Here is a 22,957-nt window from a genome sequence, read left to right on the forward strand (position 1 = left end):
ATCGAGTAGAAGTGTCGTAACAAAACCAAACACAACACAGAATTTAGGTATGCATTTGACAAATCCGGAACTGTAAAATACCGACCCTGAGCTAGCGCATGTGCAGGGAAGATGTGACGAGACGAGACGAGACGTGACAAGACGTTTCCAGAGCAGAATAGAGAAGAAGTGACTGCGCAAGGAGGAAAAAAGAAGATGTTCACGTGCGACGAGGAAGAAGGAGAAGAGGAACGATGGACAGAGACGAAAAACTTAAAAAGAAAAGAAAAAGGTAAAAAAGAAAAAAGAATTAATTAAATTGTGGGGGAATATTATAAAACAAGAAATTAAAAAAAGACAACAATGGGGAAAAAAGAAAAAGAAAAAAAAAAAAAAGAAAACAAGAAGCTTATTAACATTACGTTTCAGACCCCAATCTGCTCATCCCAAATAAACCGCACGCAACGCTTTTCCGCTACGGCTTCGCCCATGTAAATTCTCATTGTCCTTTCCTCAAATCCACAAATCTCCAATGCATTTTAGTCCTTGTGGAACAGCTTCTCCTTGATCTTGCCAAAGAAGCTGCGGCGCTTCTTCTTGGCGTCAGTGACGGCCCCGCTCGTGCCGCTCTCGCTCGTACGGCCACTTGAGGGGGCGGGCTTGGATGAAGCAGCGGCGGTAGTTGCGGGCGCCGCGGGCTTCTGCTCCTCGACGGGCTTAGAGATCTCAGGAGCCTTGGCCTCTGCGACACCGGTGGTAACGGTTGGCTGCGTCTGAGCCTCAGTGGCAGCTGCAGGAGCGGGAGCCGGCGACTCCTTAGGAGCTGCTTCAGCGGTGACGGGCTCGGGCTTGACGGGTTCAGAGACCTCAGGAGCCTTGGCGTCGGCGACACCGGTATTGACAACTGGCTCGGTCTGAGTAGTCGTTGCGGGCTCCTCAACTGCCTTGGGTGTCTCCTCGGCGGCTTCGGTCACCTCGTCCGTCTTGGCATCAGCGACACCAGTAGTCACAACGGGCTCCGTCTGCTGAGACGTCTCGGGAGCGGAAGACTCTTCGGCCTTACCAATGGTGTCCAAGGCAGCCTGAGTAGCAGGTGTCACAGCGGGAGCGGTAGCACCAGCCGCGAGGCCGTCAGTCTTTGGTGGGGAGGCGGGGGTGGAGGTGAGGTCAATAGGAACGGTCGCGCCGGGCGCAGTTTCAGCCAATGCAGCGCTAGCAGTAGGCGCAGGCTGACCAGCACCCTCCTCAGGCTTGATCTCATGGAGTAGCTCCGACTCCATTTCCTTCTTTTCGATAACGGCCTCTCTGTTGGCAGCGGCCTCGGGGCTCTGGTGAGACTCGGCAAAGGATTCCTTCACGACCTCCGGTACGGTGGCAGTAGTCGCCTGAGTAGCGGGGGTCTCTGGGGCAGCGGCGGTCGGGGCAGCATCAGTATTAGAGACAGAGTTGGTGACTTCGACGGCCTTATCCTTGGCGGAACTGGCAGCGGCGGCAATGGCTGCGCCTGCCGTCGCGGCACCCGCAACAGCAGCGCCTGCAACAAGTCCTACAGTCTCAGTTGCTTCCTGGGCGGAAGGAAGAATCGATTCGCCCGAAGTGACAGGCTCCTTGGACACCTCGCTCTGCAGTTCAGATTCCATCTTGGTCTTGTCGGCAACGGCTGCAGCCGAAGCAGCGGCCTCGGGAGCAACGTGAGCCTTCTGTTGGCTCTCGGCAACAATCTCAGGAACTTCGGGAGCGGTAGGCAAAGAAGCCTCCTCGGTGGTTGAGGGCTGCTCAGGGACCTCCTTCTCCAGCTCCTCCTCCATGATAGCTTTCTCAGCAACAGCGTTAGGAGAACCGCTAGCTTCCGGAGCCCAGTGAGCTTCCTTCCGGCTCTCCTTCACCACCTCGGGAACTACGGCAGCAGTGGGGGGTTTAGCCGCGGTGCTCGTCTCAGTCGTTGCCGCGGTTCCTTCTGTCGTGGCCGGCTCAACCGGGACCTCCTTCTGCAATTCCTTCTCCACCTGGGCCTTCTCAGCGATGACATCAGCAGAGCTGCTAGCTTCAGGAGCGGCATGAGCCTTCTCTTGGCTCTCCTTTACAACCTGAGGCACAGCGGTGGCAGCAGGCGCGGCAGTCTCAGTTGTAGCAGGCTCGGCGGGGATCGCAGATTGAAGCTGCTCTTCCACCGCTGCCTTGTTTGCGACAGCCTCGGGGGAGCCGCTTGCTTCGGTCGTAACATCGGCCTTCTCTTGGCTTTCCTTGACGACCTCAGGCAGCTGAGGGCCGGTGTGCTTCGGCTCCAGGGGAACGGCGGCGGCAAGTGCGGCAGTAGTGCTCTCAGGCGCGGCGGACTGGATGGTGACACCGGGATCCTTTTCGGCCTCGGGCGCTTCGCTGCCCATGGGAAGGCTCGACTCCGGGATCGTAGCATTGGTTACAGGAGGAACACCAAACATGCCAGCTCCAAAAACACCGTCACCATTCCTCTCGCGCTCGGCTTGAGGGGTGACGGGCATGGGCAGCTGCGGCGGTGCAGCTCCGGCCTTGTCATAGGACTCCTTATCCGTAGTAACGGTCGAGTTGACGGTGGAGGTGGTGAACTCGCTGGGTTTGGGAACTTTCTCGCCGGGCTGGAGGTGAATAGGGTTTCCAGCGCCTGCGGTTGCGGGAAGAGGAGCGACACCAAAAGTTTGCTGGGCACCCTCAGCGCTGGCCTTGAGAGCCGGGTCGTCATGCGCAGTAGAGGATACTGTGTTGGAAGTCAAGGTGGACGGATCGGGCACCTTCTCCCCAGGGGCAAGCTTGACCGGGTTGCCAGCACCTTCAGTTGCAGGAATGGGCTTCACGGAGAAGTCAGAAGCCTCATTTACAGGTGTCTCAGGGAAAAAGCCAGGAATTTCAGCACCAGGGGTGGGCTTTTCGAGCGGCACACCCTTGGCAAGCTCTGCAGTCGTAGAACCGGGGGCAGCGGACGAGATGGCTCCTTTCTTAGGAGCATCGAGTTGCTCGGGCAGAAGCACACTGTTGAGGTTACTGTGAGGGTCGGTCTCATGAGGGGCAGTGTGGTCTGTAGTCCAGACGCCATCTACAACGAACTACAAGGGCAGAGTTAGCAGGGCCGTCGGGAATTGGCGTACAAATTTTGGGGTAGAAAGCAGGAAAACGTCGATTGAGATTGGGTTCGCAAGTAGATTACCTGTCATGCCACCGCCTAGCCAGCATGACAGGCATCTAGGCAAAGATTCTGCAAAAATGCGCACCTTGTAGTAGATCTTTTGGCCTTTTGGAAGGTTCACAGTCTTCTCGAAAACGCCAGCGTCGTTCTTCTCGAGCTTGACGCTCTTTGACCAGTTATCGAAAGTGCCAGTAACATAGACCACTTGGGCAGGGTGGGACCTGGAGATGAGCGCATTAGTTGGCGATTCCGACGACATCAAATAAAATCAAGGTGCTGGGACAACTTTACCATTTAAACGTGTAGCTTCCCAGATTGGGAGCTCGGGAAGTGGAAGTGGCCATGCAGAATACGGTTGTTTTAAGAGGGACTTTGAGATATGCGTGGGCGAGGAGAAAGGCTTCAGTTGGGTCTCAATGCAACTGAAAGGTGAAGGATGATAGCGCTGGATTCACTGATAGGGTATCACTGGCAACGAAAGGTTCAAGTCGTGCCTATTCAGTGAGGTTAGCAAATGGCCCGATTAGCGCCGGGAGTTGCTGTGCGAGCCAGCACATAGGTAGGACCACAGACTTGAAATGCCGAAAAAAGGAAAAAAGGTTAAAATTATCAACCAGCAAGACACAGTTCTTGCGCACGCCGATAAAAGGCAAATTGGTGGTTTGTTGATGGTGGGGGGTTGTCGAGATGGATGATGAGAGGAAGAAGAGATTGGTCGCCGTGAAGGGAGCACTGAAGCAGCAGGCAGTCAAGTTGCGCTATGGGAAATCAATAGATTGGCTTTTTTTCGTTCGGTCAAGGGTCTCTGCGGGTACGGCGATTGACATTCAAGTTTGCAGGACCTGTCATGTACCGATATCGTCACTTCTCACTAAGGTAAATTGGGGCCACAACCTGGTCGTCATCCTGAATTATGAATTATGATTGCTCCCCAAAGTCCAAGGCCCCTCCACTCTCGCATTTACTATACGGTAAAGTACTTGGCTGGATGCCAAAAGTATGCAGCAACAGAAGTACAGTCCTGTATCTCAATAGTGTCGACCTCTAGCATAAGCGAGTGGGCTTAAGCGTCAGCGGTGAGAGAAGGCGGTGGAAACGCAGATGAGGTGAGCGCGAAGACTTTTTGATTATCAATTTCAGCCCGGTCACGGCTGTTCCGATTGTCTTTCTCTGTCAGTAGCCCTTTTATTTGTACGAGTAAATTTAAAAGGTGATCTAAGCTCGTGTAGCGGAGGACTAGCATTGAGAGCTGATGTTGGTGCTGACGCTGACTTGGTCCCCGTCTCGAGGCGCTGGTTGTGCGCCTTGCACGAGACGAATTGATCATAATAAGAAGTGTGACAATGCTGCTGTCGCACAGACTCTGACCACCTTGCATCCGTTGATCAGATTACGAGATCTTTATGTGCGCTTGCTTCATCTACTGCACCTATTCTTGGTTCAAGAGAAAGGGAAATGGGTAGTTATAAAATTTTTCAGCTGCTGCCAGCAATGAGCTTGCGACCTCGCATGGCTGCAAGCTATCACAAAGATATAAGCTTGTTTTGGGCTGGCCAAAGCCGAGGCTGTGCTGACCTGACTGCAGTTGGTGATTATATAATTCCGTTGATTGAGTCCGTGCATACCTCACTATGACCAACTTGTGCAAAGAAGCACAATTTCTGCTGTGTTTGCATAACTCTCCCGGCAGGCGGCTCACGTGCTGATGGAAGCCTTCTAGAAGCAAAGTTTGGCGAGAGGGGTATGACGGAAGCGTCCGAGGCTGCCCACCAACCTCACGTCGTTCCCACGAGTTCTATTCGTTACTGACCTACTCGTAGAGAAAGATGCCAGGAGAGGCAACCACCGCCCCACTGCTCCTTCCCTTCTTGGCCTTTCGGTTGGCAACCGCAAGTACCCTCCACGCAACGACGAATGATGATGGTTATAAGAAATGATATGTTTGTTATAATATGAATGCAATGAGATAGCTTAAGAAAAAGAAAAAAGAAAGTGAGAACCAGTTTCACCCTAAAGAGGAGCGGCTTGGATGCAATTGGTGCTTTTCTTCATTTCAAATCAAGGTCCGCCCAGATCCAACCAGTCCTGGCAAGCTTCTAGAAGCGCCGCAAAAGCTTATAGAGATACAAATCACTGCAATGTCCATACTTGATCAGCCAATGTACTGTACAAGCGGAGCTATAGCAAACTCATGGCCTCCTCAGGAGCGCTTGATTCAGAAGATGGCATGTGTGTAAATGTGAGAGAGATATCGGCCCAGGCAATGCTCTCGGGACAAGATTTAGCCCCTCTTTTTTCCATTAAACTCTAAATGCTCGTAATTCTCAGGTCTACTGTATTCTTTGTTACTGAATTAAGTGCTCGCAGTAGATTGGGCGACACACATACACCACAAAGTTCTTATTGAGCCGGACCTTTTTCCTCAGCTTGCGTAGCTATTGTTCCTATTGCGTCATCCCCCCGAACTCTACAGTGTTCCGTAATTGGGTAGGAAGCGCAGAGACAGGAGACGTTTGAATGAAGGACTCAATTGAGAACCCATCTTTGAGTTAATATGATGTGACACCATTAATATTCTCAGAAAATACATGTGCCCGAGACAAGGCTAAGCCTGGCTTTAAGCAATCCTTTATTGTGGAGCTGTCGTGACCTTCTTCTTCTTTTGCCCCCCGCCTGACTGCAGCTGCCGAGACAACAATCCTGTACTGGTACTGCAATACCCAAGGGCATCCCTAACGGTCGCACGTCTTCTACACAGCTTCTACGCCTTCCATCTACTCTCAACCCTACCTTATCAATTTGTCGTTTGCAATTGTTTCTCCTCCTTGTCTTCAGCTTATACTGTACTACCCAGCGGGTAACCGTTGTCTGCTTGTGCCTGTAGGTGTATGTCCCTTTTTCTTTCCTCACGCGCACGCACTAACTACTCCACACATTTCTTCTCTCTAGACCTCCCCCCCTCTTCCAGAGAGACACCTTCCTAGCCCTTTACAACACATATATCCGAGAGCTTCATCTTAACTTCAAAGCTTGTCTCTCTTTCTTTCAAGCTATTCTATTTCTTCTCTTTGGTCTGCCTCGAGTTGCCTCTTGTCGTGCTGCTACCCGTCTTGGATTCAACGCCAAACGAGCGTTCGATCGGCGCACCGACCAGGTCAACGACCCACGCCCCACGCCCCACGACCTCAATCGACGTCAGGCCTCTGCCATTTATTAGTCGAATCCGCTCCTGTAAGCAATACTTTCCCCTACCCTTTGACGACACCTCCTTGCACACGTTATTGTTATTCATTCTTGTTGACCCACCCCTTCTGACAACGACTCACGATTCTGCAACTTGTACCCACACTACCGTCATCTTCTTTGCCCCCTCCCCACTGTTGTCGCCTCTAACCCACCGACAAGGACCTTGTCTACTTTCCTTACCCTGCTTCTTCAAGCGTGTTCGTTCCTTTTTCTCGAATGTCGCTCCCAATCGAATACACCAACGAACTCAATACCCTCAATCGTGAGATACTGAAGCACCAGCCCTCCGACGTGCTCCAGTTCTGCGCCAATTTTTTCAACCGACGACTCGAATCTCAGCGCGCCGAATTTCTCTTGCAGCACGGTCTGCCCAAATCCGCAACCACGACAGGAGGAATGGCTGAAAGCTCTTTTCCTGGAAGTAATCCCTTTGGTGGCGCGCCCAAACGCGGCGGCGGCATGGGCCGTGTGGTCGAAGAGGACGAGAACAATGCTGGCTCCCCGACCGACCCTTCCTCTGCCCTGGGCGAGCAGGATGCCGTAGGCAACCGTGACCGCTCTCCACCTGCTGCCCGCTCCGCCAATGCCTCGTCCAAACTCTCAGAGGGTTTTCCATCCAACTATAGCATGGGTCGTCGGACCTCGGTCTCGGCCGAGTCGTTGAACCCGACGGCATCCACCAACGATTGGACCCCTCCCTTCCACAACAAGACTCAAGAACAATTGTCTCGCCTCAAGTCTGCTGTTGCAAGCAATTTCCTCTTTGCGCACCTGGACGAGGAGCAATCGGCCCAAGTCCTCGGCGCCCTTCAAGAGAAGCCCATCCCTGCCAAGGACATCAAGGTCATCACCCAAGGTGACCAGGGTGACTTTTTCTATGTTGTCGAGAAGGGCCAATTTGACGTCTACGTCAACTCTGCAGGCGCACTGCAACCGGGTCCCGATGGCATGGGAAAGAAGGTGACAAGCATTGGACCCGGTGGCTCCTTTGGTGAGCTGGCTCTAATGTATAATGCTCCTCGCGCTGCCACGGTCATCTCCACTGAAGCCCACTCCACGCTCTGGGCCCTCGATCGGATAACGTTTAGACGAATTCTCATGGACTCTGCCTTCCAACGTCGCCGAATGTACGAGAGCTTCCTCGAAGAGGTCCCGCTGCTTTCCTCCCTCACACCGTATGAGCGCTCCAAGATTGCCGACGCGCTTGACGCACAAAAATATCCTCCGGGTAGCACCATCATCAAAGAAGGTGACCCCGGTGAGGCATTCTACATTATCGAGAATGGAGAAGCTGAGGTGTTCAAGCGGGGAACAGAGAAGGCGGTTCACAAGTACAAGAAAGGCGATTACTTTGGTGAGCTTGCTCTGTTGAACGATGCGCCGCGTGCCGCGAGCGTGATCAGCAAGACTGAGGTCAAAGTGGCCACACTGGGTAAGGACGGCTTCCAGCGCTTGCTCGGTCCGGTTGAGGGCATCATGCGGAGAGATGATCCCAGCAAACAGGCCGCAGTCATTGAGGAGTCGATTGATCCACTCACCAAGGAAGCACAAAGCTGATTCGACTTGGTTTACCTTTGTGTTGACATGGAAATGAAAATGACTGTCAAGATTAAACAAGGTTTTCGCTGTTGTTCTGGGAAATAACGAGATGTCGCGGAGCGCTTCACGATTATGTTTTGCTTTTCGGGCGTTGGGTTTTTTACTTGTTACCTAGTATTATGAATATTGATTGCCTCCTTGTGGGCATTATGTCCAATGAGCAAGTCTTGTCGATACGTAGTGGAAGAATTCATGACGATACTGAGAGCACGAATTTATTGAAAAAGTACAAGACAAACATTCTGTTTAATTGACCTTCTGTCGAACAGCGCAAAGAATTCGAACCGCCATGACCCAATTTGAGAACCCCATTATCCATCAACGCCATCCGCCTTTAAAAATTCCCTGAATGTGGAATCATTGAAAACGACCTCATATGCTCTAAAACATGCCTTTAGCGTGCGCCCTGTCTTCTCAGCTCGAGAATCTCCTGTCTCAGCCCTTCGGCAGCGACCTCGACTTCAATTATTTTTCCAACACCTGCCTGCCATGCCATATCCAGTGTTTGAATCTCTCCTCTGACACCTTCCTGCGCTCCCTTTCGTAATCTATTAATCTGTTCGGTGTGCTCCTTTACAGCTGCAAGCTCCTTTTCCAAACCTCGCAATACGTCTTCAAGCTGAGAGTTTCCAATCAGCCATGCGTTTTTGCCAAACTTTTCCAGCAGCGCCAAGTTTGTTAGGCGCATCTGCAGATGTGTAGATGAGGAGTACGATTTTCGAAGAATATCTCGCCACTGCTCCAAAACTTGCGGTCGCTCCTCATCCGAAGTTGGGTCTGTCTGCGGAGGATCTAGCGCTTCATATCGCGATAAGTCGATGCCACCCGTCAATGGCTGGCCAGCAGCTTGTCGTTCAAGCTCTTGTTGGATTAAAGAAGAGAATTTTGGCTCCTCAGAAGCTGGCAGCAGCGGGTGCAGCGTCGTTAAATAGTCTTTGGGCACTTCACCAGCGATTTGGCTCTCGACTCGTGCCCGCTCATCGGGGGTTATATCTTGGTCAATGTCTGAAATCTTGTTAGCATTGCCAGGTGCCCGTTTCAATGAGAAGATATCAGCGAGACATACATGGCAGCGAGTCGTGAGACTCTTGAATTAAAGACATCTTTGGTTGATGTTTGACTAGAGCACTAATCAGATTGTATGGGCCAAACTGTCCTGCAATAACTTAATGGCTGATGCACTCGGGCTATAATTTTTGCGGGACCGAGCCGAAAGGTGTGGCGGGTGACTAGGCTGCTCTAAGAGAGCTCCGACCAACGTCACTGCTATCTCGCCCTTCCCTGGAGCTGGTCGAGGGAATATAACCCTCACCAGCCTAAACCTGAAGACAAAATTTGCAATATGATGTCTTTCCCATGATTGAGAAGAAGAAAATATCTGGTATTTTTATCTACAATTCATTGCCATTATATTTTATTGTATATTTGATTAGATCCTTGCTGTCATTGTACTTGGGTGGCTCAATTGTTAGTAGATCAAATGTCGCGTCTCACCATCACGATTGCATTGTCTTCTGCTTTCTTTGCCCTAGCAATTGTACTCCATATTATTTATACCTATGGCCTGTTTGAAATATATGCTTTGAGCTCTAAATTTCCCAAAGGGAACCTTCACGAGCTTCAGAGCGAACTAAAGCAATTGCATGATGACTCGTTAATTACACCAAAGAATGAAGCCACGCATCTCCTCGGTGTGGGAAAAGCTGATATTACTGGGTACGAGACGAGAAATCTTAAGGATTGAGCCAATTTTCTTTGCTAATATGCTCTAGCCCGGTCGTGGAGATTAATATGATGGGATATGCTGACCCTAAGCAAGTGGGCACGGGGCTACGACAGAGGCTGTATTCCAGAGCTTTCATAGTCGGAGAGATGAATAATACGTCTAACCGATTTGTATACCTTGTACTTGATACGCAGTCTGGAGATACTGCGGTACGATATGGCATCTTGGAAGGATTAGCAAACCTCGGGCCTCAGTATGCCATGTATGGACACAACAACGTAGCGGTTACCGGAACCCATTCTCATTCTGGCCCTGGGGCATGGTTAAATTATCTTTTACCTCAAATCACGAGCAAGGGCTTTGATAAGCAGAGCTACCAAGCAATTGTTGATGGAGCTTTGCTTTCCATCCGAAAAGCCCATGAGAGACTGACCCTCGGCCATCTCTCCGTCGGGAGCATTGATATTCTCGATGCCAACATAAATCGAAGCCCATATGCATATCTCTCCAATCCAAAGGATGAGCGCAACCGCTACAAACATGACGTTGACAAGGCGTTGACGCTACTCAAATTCCAACGAGCGTCAGATGACAAGACCATGGGCGTCCTCACGTGGTTTCCCGTCCATGGAACGGCGATGCTTGGCAACAATACTCTTATTTCCGGCGATAACAAGGGAGTGGCAGCATACCTATTCGAAAAGGACATGCATAATTCAAGCGATGCCTCAGAGGAATTTGTTGCTGGCTTTTCGCAGGCCAACGTTGGTGACACTTCGCCAAATGTTAATGGAGCATTCTGTGAAGATGGGTCTGGGCTACCATGTGACTTTCAAGACAGTACGTGTGGAGGGAAAAATGGTGCATGTCACGGGAGAGGCCCATTCTTTGGCGAAAATGACGGCGGTACGAAAAGCTGTTTTGAGATTGGCAAGAGACAGTTTCTTGGAGCAAAGAAGCTCTATGTAAGTCACACTTTATTGAAACAAAAGGATACGCAATTCTAATATCATTTTAGGATGATCCACATGCCTTTACAGCCATTCATACAGGCACCGTTAGATCACTACACTCCTTTGCCAACTTCTCCAGTTTTAGCTTTTCCCATCCCAACGGTAGTATCGTCTCTACATGTCCCGCGGCACTAGGGTACTCATTTGCAGCCGGGACCACTGATGGGCCTGGCGCATTCGACTTTAAGCAAAACAACTCGGACGCGCCGAATGCCAATCCATTGTGGGCTGTAGTCCGCAACTCAATTCACGAACCCAGCGAGGCTCAAGTCCAATGTCACGACCGCAAGCCAATTCTTCTCGACGTTGGCGAGACAACAGAACCGTATCTGTGGACGCCAAATGTAGTCGACATTCAACTTTTCCGTGTCGGCCAACTCATCATTATCGTCAGCCCAGGTGAAGCGAGTACCATGGCGGGGCGCCGGTGGAGAGAAGCTCTGGCCCATGAATCTGCTGCGTTGCGTCTTACTGATAACGACGGCATCACCGATGCACAGTCAAGCTCAGAGGAACTCGACTCATCAGCCAGCAACATGCTCGTCGTCCTTGGTGGCCCGGCAAATAGTTATGCGCACTACATCACTACCGAAGAAGAGTACGGCGTACAGCGGTACGAAGGCGCATCAACGCTCTACGGCCCGCATACTCTTAATGCATATATTAACCTTACTCTCTCCTACCTGCCTTATCTCGATGCCTCGGCAACGGGCCATCCAGGCCAGGGCCCGAGTCCGCCAAACCACGTTAATAAATCACTGAGTTTTATACCCGGCGTAGTATACGATCGTGCGCCGCTGTTCAAGTCGTTTGGGCAGGTCCTGAACGATGTGGACTCCAAGGTGTACCGAGCCGGGGATTCAGTCAGCGCCTCATTTGTAGGTGCGAATCCGCGAAATAACCTCCGTTTGGAGAACACATATGTTGCGGTTGAGCGAAAGATACCTACTGCCGCAGGCACACAGGAATCGGATGCATCTGGCGAGACAAAGACGGGCAGCACTGTCCAGCCTGGCCCTCATAGTGGCGGAGCTGGAGATCCAAATGATGAGATTCGCAAGCCACGACGGAATAGATATATCGACCACAATTGGGTCACTGTGCGAGACGACGCAGATTGGTCCCTCGTGTTTGAATGGCAAAGAAAAAACACTGTCCTGGGAACCAGTGAAGCCGTTGCAACTTGGGAGATTGAGGATGATACACCTGGTAAGTGCCTTTTTCCCCTTACTCCCATTATTGCCATGCTTTCCTCCCTTTTCAAGTGGACCCAGACTAATTTCTCGTCGGAACCATTCACACAGCTGGTACGTATCGCCTGCATTATTACGGCGATGCAAAATCGCCCGTATCGGGAACAATTACGCCATTTGATGGCGTGAGCGGGGAATTTCATGTACAGTGATTATGTTCTGGCACTCTTGTATATATATGCATTATAAATGACAACTTACGTTGGATTTTCTGACTCTTCTGAAGCTCTGCTGATGTTATCATCTCAATTATTCTACGTGTCTACTGCATTGACTATATCTAGTGTGACTGGTGTTATTACTATAATTTATTCATTATTTATTCATTATTTATTGATTGCAGATATTTGATCCCATCGCATATGAAGCGTATCTTATATTTTGATTTTCTTTTCTTTTATTTTTCATTTTCTCCCTGTTCCTTCTCAACTTTCCCTTATCCCAGTATCTGCAATATCCAATCTACCTTTCTACATGCTACACATAAGGTAGTTAGTCATCTGCTACAAGCGCCAACGCGACCAAATAATCCATCATTTACGGTTCTGGATTTGCCCATAGCAGCTACGATACAGCCGAGTATGTATGATTATATTATATAAACCTTTGGTAGAGTCCTAAGCTCCTAGATTTCTAGACTCCTAGACATACGCCCTTTCAGCCTACCTTCTAACAAAATATCCAACAAACAGACCATGAAAAAAAAGTTTCATGTGCTCCACTTAAGTTCCTATAATGAATGCATGAATTCAGCAACGCCAGTCGTTCATTGACCTTCCCAATCATCCTGGTCCCCCCTCCCTCGAAAAACTAATCGCAGCTTGCTCCCGTCCTTTTGGAAAAATAAAAAATAAAAAGCAAAATAAAATGTCCAAGTAAAGTCAAGGCGATACGAGGATTTTGATCCTTTCGCAGACATAGTGACCTTAGAGATAATAACTCCAGAGAGAATGACCTCGTCAATCGACAACCTTCGTGACTAGTAACCTGATCAAAATAATCTGGTAACCTGGCCAGACAAACTAGTAGCCTGTTCAAATAAATCAGTCTTGGAAATCAATCGTACAAAAGCACACTTAATTTGATAACAACTCTTTCAAGCACAAAAAGAAAATAAGAATGAGAAAAAACATAAAAACAAATAAATAAACAAATAGAAAAAGACAAAAAGACAAAGAGACAAGGACAAAGGGGTAAAAAAGACTCACCACTTTGCTGCTTCCGACCACCTTGCTGCTCGCCATCAGGATCATGGTCACCACCATCACGACTACTGCTTGAGCGCGCTGCTCCGCCCGCCGCTTTGATAGCCTCTGTATCACCGCGGAGTTTTTCAAAATATTTTTTGATATCCTCTGCTCCGACAGCTTGTCCGCTCTCTGCAAACGGTTGCAAGAAGCTCTTGACTTTGTCTTTGAGGTGGTTGTATACCATTACTCCTTCTATTTTGGGGAAAATTCAGCATGTCTTCCTTTTTCAAGATAACCATTTACCGTATTTGGCAGACGTTGGAGGGAGTATGTGGGAAATGGAATTGAGGAGGGTCTTACCGATTGCGCGCACGCGATCCATATTGCTTAGCGCTGCTTCGCCGCGATCAAGCAGACTACCTGTGCCTGCGCTGCCGTTGCCGCCGTCGCCGCTTTCTGATAGAGGAGGCTCATAGGAATCTTCCTCCTCGAGAAGTTGAGGGAATTTGGCCAATTGGGGGAAACAATCTTTGCAGCGGCAGAATTGGTCGCGGAAATCTTCCTTGACGAATAGAGACAGAGTTCCAGTGGGCGCGGCTGGGAGTTGTTGATACCGGCAAGTGGAAGAAGAAATCTCGGGGTTGTGCTTGGGTTGGTTTTCGGACTGATCATCTGTTGTGTTCTTGGGTTTCTTTGCAGATTGAGAGTCGACTTCAGGGTCTTGGTCTTCTGCTTTGCGTTTTTTCGAAACCGCTTCGTCTGCTGTTGCTGCCTGGCCCTCGGAAGAAGACGAAGAAGCCTTGACATCTGCTGATTGCTGCTCTTGGCCTGGCTCATCCTTTACTACTGGCGAATCTTTTTTAAAGACGGGTCCAAGGAATCCCGCCATCCCAGCATAACGCTTGATCCAGGGGTTTGATTCCACGCATTTATAGCAAATGAAGGATTCGAAGTCGTCCTCGGCAGGGAACCCAGGCGGTAGAGGCGCATCATCCTCATCGCCTTCCGCGTTCGCCTCGTTCGCCTCGTTCTTAATCTCCGATTTGATTTCTGCATCTCCAGTTGTTGCTTCGTCCGCAGGCATCTCCTTCGTGGCAGGTTTCTGCCGTTCTAAACCCAGGACGCACTCAGGATGCCACCAGTCCTCGCCACATCCACCCTCCTTTTCTGATCCTAGACCAAGACATTGAAACATTGTGCCCCTCTCCTTTTCAGCGTCGTATTCTTCGCCGCAGCCGCAGAATCTGTTCTTGAAATTCTTATTGTAAACATTAGCCGCGGCGGGCTCCTCAGAATGCACGCCACCCTTGGTGCCCGTGGCCGAGTTGAGTCGAAGTGAGCAAGGCGATGTAGCAGGAATGCGCGTGGTGCCACAATCGCAAACAAAGTTGCGCTTGCAGAATAACTCGACCAGCTCGTGCTCTCCATGACAGGATATCGAGCAAGAGTAACAGACGCCGGCGGGGCTGTAGCTTTGCGAATCTTGTGACAGAGGTGGGTTGCAGGTCAGGCAGGAGAAGATGCTTTGGCGCAAGGGTCCAAGAGGTTTTGTACAAGTATCAAAGGCCTGTCAAATGTCAGACAAAATTTCTAATCTAGTTTGGAAGCAGCTTACATATGGAAGCGCCTCACGAGCATCTGCTTCAAGGCGGAGTTGATTGGTAATGTATCTATAGTAGCGAGATCAGAAAGAGCTGAAAATGTGATATTAGCGACGTCATGTACTTACTCTGCTGCAGTTTGTGAGTCTTCAGATGCATTTGAGAAACTGGCTGTCCGAGAAGCTCGGCCTTGAGCAGCTGAGCCCTCTTTGACATCAGAGGATGGTGCAGGATGCGCCATTGTAACGGGGGTAGCAACGGTTGCTTGATTTTTTTTCTTGATCTAAGCAATATGACGGTAAATAGTCTCAGGAAAGACAGCTGATTCGTCTACAAATAATTGTTTCGTAAATGATTCAGACTATCTCCTATGATTTTCCTGGCTGGAGCTATCACATTCACACACACACTCTCTCTCACACTTGAGAGTCGCGACACGCCCCATGTCGCCTACCTTTCCTAAACGGGGTTTAATTGAAATCGCGTCGCGCGTCGTGTTTTGACGCGTCGAGTTCTCGCACCTGCAGCCGCCAAACCAACTTATCATCTCGCCAACATCTCCTTTTGTCCTTGAATTTCTCCACTCCGATAGACTTTACACACGGCAACCGCCTCAACGGCATCTTGAATCAAGGACCCTTGAACACCATAATCAGAGACCTTTTGCAAGCAATTTTAGTATTCTAGGACCGCCAGATGAGGTAAATATTTCCCCTCACGCAAATTCGATGCGCCCCTCAGAACATAATAACGATATCTAACACTTTGCAGTTCGCCTCTCCGGCCCAGCATGTCTTCGGCCAACCGTGGCGTCGACAATGCCAATCGTCGCAAGAGATCGAGAGAGCCCGATGATGATATTCCCTCCTCGGCAGCACCGCCATCAAGTCGTATGTTTAGCATTCTCCTCTCGGACATGTGTTTCGTCTGACAGATCTAAACAGCCCCGCCTTCCTCCCCTCCTATGCTTCCCCACGACGAAGACGAGGACGATATGGACCGGGAGAATGAGCTCATTGGTGACATTGATGATGCCGAAGAGATGGCAGAAGACGAGGACGGAATTGACCTTTTCGCCGACAATTTTGAGCGAGACTACCGGAACATTGAAAACGACACTTATGATACCCGTGACATTGATGATGAGGGTGACTTTGATGATTTGGATCCTGCCCTTCGTCGACAGCTTGAGGCTCGCATGAACAGACGGGATCGCGAACTCGCACGGAGACGCAGAATGCCAGCGGCATTTTTGCAAGACGACGATGACGACGGCAATCTTGATTTGACGAGACAGCCGAGACGACGAAGACATCACTATGATGAAGACCAAGAAGACGAGGAGATGGCAGACAACATCATGCAAGAGGAATTATCACTTGAAGCTCTGCAGGATGTCAAAGCCTCCAACTTAACCGACTGGGTTGCTCAACCTCACGTCTATCGGACAATCGCTCGAGAATTCAAGTCTTTCCTTACAGAATATACGGACGAGAATGGAATTTCAGTTTACGGTACCCGCGTCCGCACTCTTGGTGAAATCAACGCCGAGTCTCTCGAGGTTTCTTACGAGCATCTTTCGTCGTCAAAGGCCATCCTCGCATACTTCTTGGCCAATACTCCGGCAGAGATGCTGAAAATCTTTGACGAAGTTGCGATGGAGGTTACGTTGCTCCACTACCCCGATTACGAGCGAATTCACTCCGAAATTCACGTCAGAATCACCGATCTCCCTGTTCACTACACCCTCCGCCAGCTACGCCAGACCCACCTCAACTGCCTGGTTCGCGTCTCCGGTGTCGTAACCCGGCGGACTGGCGTGTTCCCTCAGCTTAAGGAAGTCAAGTTCAATTGCGGAAAATGCGGTGCAACCCTTGGACCCTTTACTCAGCAAGAGTCTGGTGTGGAGGTCCGGATCTCTTTCTGCCAGGAATGCCAGTCTCGCGGTCCGTTTACTCTCAATTCTGAGCAAACGATTTACCGAAATTACCAAAAAATTACTCTGCAAGAATCTCCGGGAACTGTACCTGCGGGTCGTCTCCCGCGTCACCGGGAAGTCATTCTTCTGTGGGATCTTATCGACACGGCGAAGCCAGGTGAGGAGATTGAGGTCACTGGCATCTACCGTAACAATTACGACGCGCAGCTCAACAACCGTAACGGATTCCCTGTATTTGCAACCATTTTGGAAGCAAACTACGTCGTCAAGTCTCATGACCAGCTGGCTGGCTTCAGATTGACAGAGCAAGACGAGCGCGAAATCCGCGCCTTGTCCCGCGACCCGCAGATTGTCGACAAGATTATTGCGTCCATTGCTCCCAGCATTTACGGTCATACGGACGTCAAAACGGCTGTTGCGCTTTCTCTCTTTGGTGGTGTGAGCAAAGAAGCTCAAGGCAAGCATGCCATCAGAGGTGACATCAACGTCCTTCTTCTCGGTGACCCTGGTACGGCCAAATCACAGGTGCTGAAGTACGTTGAAAAGAGTGCCCACCGGGCTGTTTTCGCCACCGGTCAGGGTGCCAGTGCCGTCGGTCTCACGGCCAGCGTCCGTCGGGATCCCATCACCAGCGAGTGGACCCTCGAAGGTGGTGCTTTGGTGTTGGCAGACCGAGGAACCTGTCTCATTGACGAATTCGACAAGATGAACGACCAAGACAGAACATCCATCCACGAGGCCATGGAACAGCAAACCATTTCCATCTCCAAAGCCGGTATCGTCACCACGCTCCAAGCCCGCTGCGCCATTGTCGCAGCCGCCAATCCCATTGGGGGCCGATACAACAGCACCATCCCCTTTGCGCAGAACGTCGAATTGACCGAGCCCATCCTATCCCGTTTTGACATTCTTTGCGTCGTTCGCGATACTGTCGAGCCCGAAGAAGACGAACGTTTGGCCAACTTCGTCGTCAACTCTCACGGCCGCGCTCATCCCTCTGCCAATACCGTCGAAGCCAGCGCCGCGGCCATGGAAGTCGAGCACGAAGCCGAACTGCGCGAACAGCAAGTCAATGGCGGCGAGCCCAAGCAAGAGGGCGAGATTCCCCAGGAGCTTCTCCGAAAGTATATCCTGTATGCCCGTGAGCGGTGCAGTCCGAAACTGTACCAGATTGATACGGATAAGATTGCCCGTCTCTTCTCAGACATGCGTCGCGAGAGCTTGGCCACCGGAGCCTATCCTATCACTGTATGTTCCTTCCTACCCTCTCCGCTTTTTCCCCACTTTGGCTTTTGCCACTCCATTTCCCCCTCTTATGCAAGCATCTTGAAGCTAATTATGCACAACAGGTCCGTCATCTTGAAGCAATCATGCGTATCAGTGAAGCGTTCTGCAAGATGCGTCTCTCGGAATACTGCTCCCCGCAGGACATTGATCGAGCTATTGCCGTCACAGTGGACAGTTTTGTCGGCAGCCAGAAAGTCAGCTGCAAAAAGGCCCTTGCTCGCGCTTTTGCCAAGTATACTCTCAAACGACCCGCCGCTCATCAACGCCCAGCAAGACAAAACGTGCGAACAGGCTACACTGCGCCCACCGCTGTCATGTAGAGGGAGTCTCCTTTATGTCCTTTTGAGTATATGTGTACTAGAATTATTCTCTTCCTTTTAGACCTTATTCTACGACGTGAGGAGTTTGGGAGTGCTTGTGTTGCTGGATGTCGTTTCATGCAGGGGTCATCAATGAGCGGGTTGCGGGTCACCAGGTTCAATTGTAACTTTTTTTGTTTTCTTCTTTTAAGATATATTTTGCGGATCATTGCGTCTCGCAAAAACGGTGTTAGCATGGAGATTCACAAGATGGACATGGGTATCTTTTTATCAATATCAAATATAAGCCCTGATAATAGATTAAATCTGGCATACAATCAATTGATTATGCTTGGAAGTGTGCCATAGATGTCCAGGATTGCAAGTGACAAAAGAAAAGGGGTGGGGAGAAAGGAAATAGTCCACGTGAAGTGCGCAAAGAAGAGGTCATAGGGAAATAAAAAATAAAGAAGTATGAAAATCAAATAGGAAAAGAGTGAGACACACACAAAAAGAAAGGACAAAAAAGAAAGAAAGAACATGCAACAGCAGGGATTCGCTGGTCGTCACCGACCCAACTACTAGTCTGCCGATCTGAGGCTTATGTATGGCAGAGCGGACGGGATGCCCAGTTCTCCTCAGTCTATGGTCGCATGTACCAGATTTATTAGTACGAAGGAATATAAGGTAATGCTAAACAAGGTTCGCTCTTTGCGGAATGAATATGACAAGAGTACTGTAGGGTAAATGTGCATGTATACCATCAACTCAAGTCAACTGCTGAATCTTTTATAGAGTGGTGTTTGAGATTTGTTTAGATGGTCATTAATTCGGTTATAACGTCTATTTTGAAGAATTTTGTGATCTACGAGACGAAATATCTGCTAGCTGTGCTCGCGGGAATTACAATCAATCATCCAAATAAAGCCTTCTTCGTATCATATGTATAGTTGAGGTCAAGGTGCCAGTAGTTGGGAGCAGTGGCCTTGGTGATGAGCCAGGCATCGTCGAGCGCTTTGACGACTTCTTCGGGCAGAGGACCCTTTTCGATGTCGGCCAGATTGGTCTGTAGCTGGTCGAAACTGCTCACGCCGATGATGATACCACTGTTTTGTATTAGTCATGTCCGATCCTGATTGTACTTGCACGAGATTGGGCTTTGTTCGAATTAGATGATGAATGAGATAATGCTGATAAAAGCAAAGTGAAGTTGAAGGGCCAAAAGAACATGGGGTGGTGGCACGTACTCATTGCCATCTTTAATCTTCAGAGCAGAATGGTGTACAGTCCATCTAAAGGCAGTTTCGACCATGGTGAGACCGTGCTTTTGCACAACAGGTTCGATCACCTTGAGCGCTTCGAAAGTCGCGTCTCGGAAATACCGCTTGCGATACATGCCGCCTATTTGGCCGAGGGAGTCGCTGTATCGCCCTTCCGTGGGGATCTCGCTGGTCTTGTATTTTCCAGACAAGAGGCCACCTGCGATGGGGTTGTAGACGACAACGTCGAGACCATAACGATGACATGCAGGTATTAATTCGGTTTCGAGAGAGCGAGCTATTGGACAGCGTTAGCTGCTATCTGCTGAGCCGGGGGGAAGAAGAGCGGATATAAGAGATGAAAGGGGAGGTCAAGACTTACTAATGGCGTTATACATGCCCTGGTAGACGGTAGGCCGGACCCAGCCATTTGCTTTGGCGGTTAGGACCACTTCGGCCACTTCAAAGGCTGTAAAATTGCTGAGACCAAACTGTATAAATTTGCCCTCCTTGTGCAAATCGTCGACAGCCTTGAGCGTCTCAGCAAAAGGGACGGAGCGGTCCGGAGCGTGCAGGTAGAAAATGTCGACCTGGTCCGTCTGTAGCTCCTTCAAGGACGTATTAAAAGCTTTCTTGAGCACGTCAGGCTTGTGCTGGCCCGGCTCCTTTGGATACCATTTCGTTGCAAGGGCGAAGCCTTGGTCCTTCCAGCCCGCTTTGGCGGTGAATGCTTCTTGAGTGCCGTTGGCGTAGATGCGCGCTGTATCGATTTCATTGTAGCCTTGCTGCTGGAAATAAGTGAGAATCTTCTTGTATTCGTCCAGCGAATTAATTCGGACTCCGTTTCCCAGTTCAGGGCCAAAGTTCATAAGCCCGAGAATGACACGGGGCTTGAGGTTCTGTGTGACTAGCGGCATGTTGGTGGGTGGTGTTTCAGCTCAGAGTGGGGGGTTATAAGGAGCTAATCAAGCAGATGATCAATAGTGAATTTATATATAGAGAATCAAATAAAAAAGAAGGAGGGAATTATTATTGGCATCTTTATATATCTATTGTCAAATTGTTCAGATGATGTGCTTTGAAGTGGTGATTTCAACACACCCCACACTTGCTGGAGTCGGCGATAACAGAGAGGGCGGGATATCTATCATCCCCGAGGATTCCGCACACGTCAAAATATGTTCCAAAGGCGGACATTTTCATAAAAACAACATCAACAATTATCCTTGTCCGTACCTCACATGATTCCCAATGTAGCATGTGCGCTTCTACTTTCCCTCACTTGATCTTTTATCATCCTGCGGTGATAGATTAATAGAGGATTCAATTATAATTATGTCAGATTGCAACCAGCTTACTCCACAGTCTAGTAGATCGTTATCATCAGCTATCGATCCCGATATCGCAAACGACGGGGCCGACGACATATTATCATCCCTATATTCGTCATCATCATCGCCATTATCACCAACTCCTTTCCCACACCGTGGACCAACTTCGACCAGGGGTGGGCAGCGAATAGAAGACCATCTGAATGGAGCGCAAAAGAAGAGTGTTTCTTTCGCTTTGAATAGACCGGGCCCGGAGCCAGATCTGGACACCAGCTACACCTACGTAGCTTCGGAGGAATTCGACCACGACCACGACAACCTCGACCACGACGATTCAGCAATGGCTCGTCCGCCCTACCACCGGCCTGGAGAAGGCCGCTCACAGCTTCCTTTGCTCCATGATGCCGACGACGATCCACGCCCAAATTATGAATCGTCCAATCGCGCGAACCGACCCCGACCGCTAAGCCGATCATCGACATTCCACGAGCGCGACCCTGTAGCCCACGCCAAAGCAGAGGCCAAGAAGAAATACGTTTACGCCGCTGGCTTTCTAGTCCTAAGTCTGATCAGTTTCACCGTTCAGACAGAGACTGCAGTGTATATCCAACACACGCTCGGATGGAATAAAGCATACTGCATGCTGTAAGTGCCTTGACGTCATTACATCTCTCTCGTCTCTTCTCACCTTCACTTCTCTGTTTGGCGACGATGGCCGCTCAATTCTTGTTTAAGCGCGCAATGGATTTAGATTGACAAAGCATTTCTATTATTCTAGATGGCTTACCCATGGTTCATGGTCACTGCTATGGCCCACGCAACTCTTGATCCTGCGCTATCAAAAACGTAAATTGTCATGGAAAGTCTTCTGGCGACGACACGTCTACCAACTGCGGACTACGGCGCAAATGGTCGAGCACCAGGACCTACATCCATCCGGAAGACACGCGCAAAAGTCTCCGGTGCCGTACATGCTCAAGATGACTGCCCTCGTCACCACGGCACTCACCATTGCCGGCGGATCATGGTACGTCGCCGTGGACTTGACGTCTCCTAGTGACTTGACTGCCATTTACAACTGCTCCGCCTTTTTCGCATACGTGTTTAGCATTCCGCTTCTCAAGGAAAAAATCCGGCTCGACAAAGTCGGCTCTGTGCTGGTCGCCGTAATTGGTGTGCTGGTCGTGGCCTACGGCGACACGGCTATCACAAAGCACGGCGGGCAATCTGGCGGCGCAGTGGGCGGCGAACCAGAAGACAATGAAGCCAAGAACCGTGCTCTCGGGAATATTGTCATTGGTGTCGGAAGCGTGCTGTATGGCTTGTATGAGGTTCTCTACAAGCGATTCGCATGTCCGCCCGAAGGGACAAGCCCAGGCAGAGGCATGATTTTCGCCAATACATTTGGAAGTCTCATTGGATGCTTTACGTTTTTGGTTCTTTGGATTCCGATACCCATTTTGCATGTGACGGGTGTAGAGCGATTCGCGCTGCCTCGCGGCGAAGCGGCTTGGATGTTATTCATCTCCGTACTTGCTAATGCCAGTATGCTTCCTTGTCCCCCCTCCCCCTTCTTACCTTGCCTGTCTTTTCTCAAATAACGACATTTCAACGACGCATCGACTAACGCGACAAATATAGCATTTTCCGGCTCTTTTCTCGTTTTGATATCTCTCACGTCTCCTGTCCTCTCTTCCGTTGCTGCTCTGTAAGTTTCTCTCCTGCATTTTTCACTCAATCATCTTTTGCACCACCCCCTCCTAACATCTCATTATTTTTTCCCTTTGCGATATGCCGGCCTCCCCCATTGGCTCTCTAAACCCTTGATGATTTCGCATGCACAACATACTAATCAGCTCCAGTCTCACCATTTTCATCGTCGCTGTCGTCGATTGGCTCATCACCGGCCAGCCTCTCTCCGCCGCTGCCATTATTGGCGGCATCCTGATCATTGCAGCCTTCCTCATGCTAAGCTGGAGCACGTATCGTGAACTCGACGAGGAGAGACGCAAGAAGGAACAAGACGATATCATTAGCTCGGATAGTGATGAATAATCTCCTTTCTTTCCCTTTTT

At 49.9% G+C, this 22,957-nt stretch overlaps 8 protein-coding genes across 8 annotated transcripts; 4 read left to right on the forward strand and 4 right to left on the reverse strand.

Annotated features, from left to right (window-relative positions):
- Positions 1-344: 344 nt before the first annotated feature.
- On the reverse strand, positions 345-3,861 carry L228DRAFT_285563 (carbohydrate-binding module family 48 protein). Its single transcript, XM_018336352.1, has 4 exons — positions 3,713-3,861; positions 3,431-3,633; positions 3,225-3,360; positions 345-3,059 (listed from the first exon to the last, which is right to left on the reverse strand). Exons 2-4 carry the CDS (start codon positions 3,481-3,483, stop codon positions 519-521), a joined length of 2,730 nt encoding a protein of 909 aa, XP_018185171.1. The 5' UTR covers positions 3,484-3,633; positions 3,713-3,861; the 3' UTR covers positions 345-518.
- A 2,418-nt stretch (positions 3,862-6,279) lies between these two features.
- L228DRAFT_250665 (putative camp-dependent protein kinase regulatory subunit) lies at positions 6,280-8,259 on the forward strand. Its single transcript, XM_018333387.1, has one exon. The coding sequence runs from the start codon at positions 6,602-6,604 to the stop codon at positions 7,940-7,942; it is 1,341 nt and encodes a 446-aa protein (XP_018185172.1). The 5' UTR covers positions 6,280-6,601; the 3' UTR covers positions 7,943-8,259.
- A 119-nt stretch (positions 8,260-8,378) lies between these two features.
- L228DRAFT_270945 (hypothetical protein) lies at positions 8,379-9,087 on the reverse strand (the record flags this gene model as incomplete). Its single annotated transcript, XM_018335464.1, has 2 exons — positions 8,379-8,989; positions 9,051-9,087. The coding sequence occupies 2 exons, from the start codon at positions 9,085-9,087 to the stop codon at positions 8,379-8,381; spliced, it is 648 nt and encodes a 215-aa protein (XP_018185173.1).
- Positions 9,088-9,276: 189 nt separating this feature from the next.
- On the forward strand, positions 9,277-12,193 carry L228DRAFT_233703 (Neutral/alkaline nonlysosomal ceramidase). The gene is made up of 4 exons (XM_018330645.1): positions 9,277-9,700; positions 9,757-10,675; positions 10,729-11,932; positions 12,028-12,193. The coding sequence occupies exons 1-4, from the start codon at positions 9,465-9,467 to the stop codon at positions 12,126-12,128; spliced, it is 2,460 nt and encodes an 819-aa protein (XP_018185174.1). The 5' UTR covers positions 9,277-9,464; the 3' UTR covers positions 12,129-12,193.
- A 595-nt stretch (positions 12,194-12,788) lies between these two features.
- On the reverse strand, positions 12,789-15,136 carry L228DRAFT_37209 (hypothetical protein). Its single transcript, XM_018336531.1, has 5 exons — positions 14,896-15,136; positions 14,782-14,836; positions 13,527-14,733; positions 13,185-13,418; positions 12,789-13,006 (listed from the first exon to the last, which is right to left on the reverse strand). The coding sequence occupies exons 1-5, from the start codon at positions 15,006-15,008 to the stop codon at positions 12,999-13,001; spliced, it is 1,617 nt and encodes a 538-aa protein (XP_018185175.1). The 5' UTR covers positions 15,009-15,136; the 3' UTR covers positions 12,789-12,998.
- Positions 15,137-15,324: 188 nt separating this feature from the next.
- Positions 15,325-18,604, forward strand: L228DRAFT_224204 (MCM-domain-containing protein). Its single transcript, XM_018330340.1, has 4 exons — positions 15,325-15,468; positions 15,539-15,657; positions 15,712-17,954; positions 18,056-18,604. The coding sequence occupies exons 1-4, from the start codon at positions 15,464-15,466 to the stop codon at positions 18,311-18,313; spliced, it is 2,625 nt and encodes an 874-aa protein (XP_018185176.1). The 5' UTR covers positions 15,325-15,463; the 3' UTR covers positions 18,314-18,604.
- Positions 18,605-19,208: 604 nt separating this feature from the next.
- Positions 19,209-20,624, reverse strand: L228DRAFT_224205 (Aldo/keto reductase; the record flags this gene model as incomplete). The annotated part of the gene is made up of 3 exons (XM_018330341.1): positions 19,934-20,624; positions 19,540-19,849; positions 19,209-19,398 (listed from the first exon to the last, which is right to left on the reverse strand). Coding segments are annotated over exons 1-3 (1,035 nt in total), but the record flags the coding sequence as incomplete, so codon positions are not given.
- Positions 20,625-20,886: 262 nt separating this feature from the next.
- On the forward strand, positions 20,887-22,937 carry L228DRAFT_270950 (hypothetical protein; the record flags this gene model as incomplete). The annotated part of the gene is made up of 4 exons (XM_018335465.1): positions 20,887-21,527; positions 21,661-22,427; positions 22,524-22,590; positions 22,745-22,937. 4 exons carry the CDS (start codon positions 20,887-20,889, stop codon positions 22,935-22,937), a joined length of 1,668 nt encoding a protein of 555 aa, XP_018185178.1.
- Positions 22,938-22,957: the final 20 nt, after the last annotated feature.

This window comes from Xylona heveae, assembly GCF_001619985.1.
Source record: "Xylona heveae TC161 unplaced genomic scaffold L228scaffold_12, whole genome shotgun sequence".
In the NCBI taxonomy this organism is placed as follows: Eukaryota; Fungi; Ascomycota; class Xylonomycetes; order Xylonales; family Xylonaceae; genus Xylona; species Xylona heveae.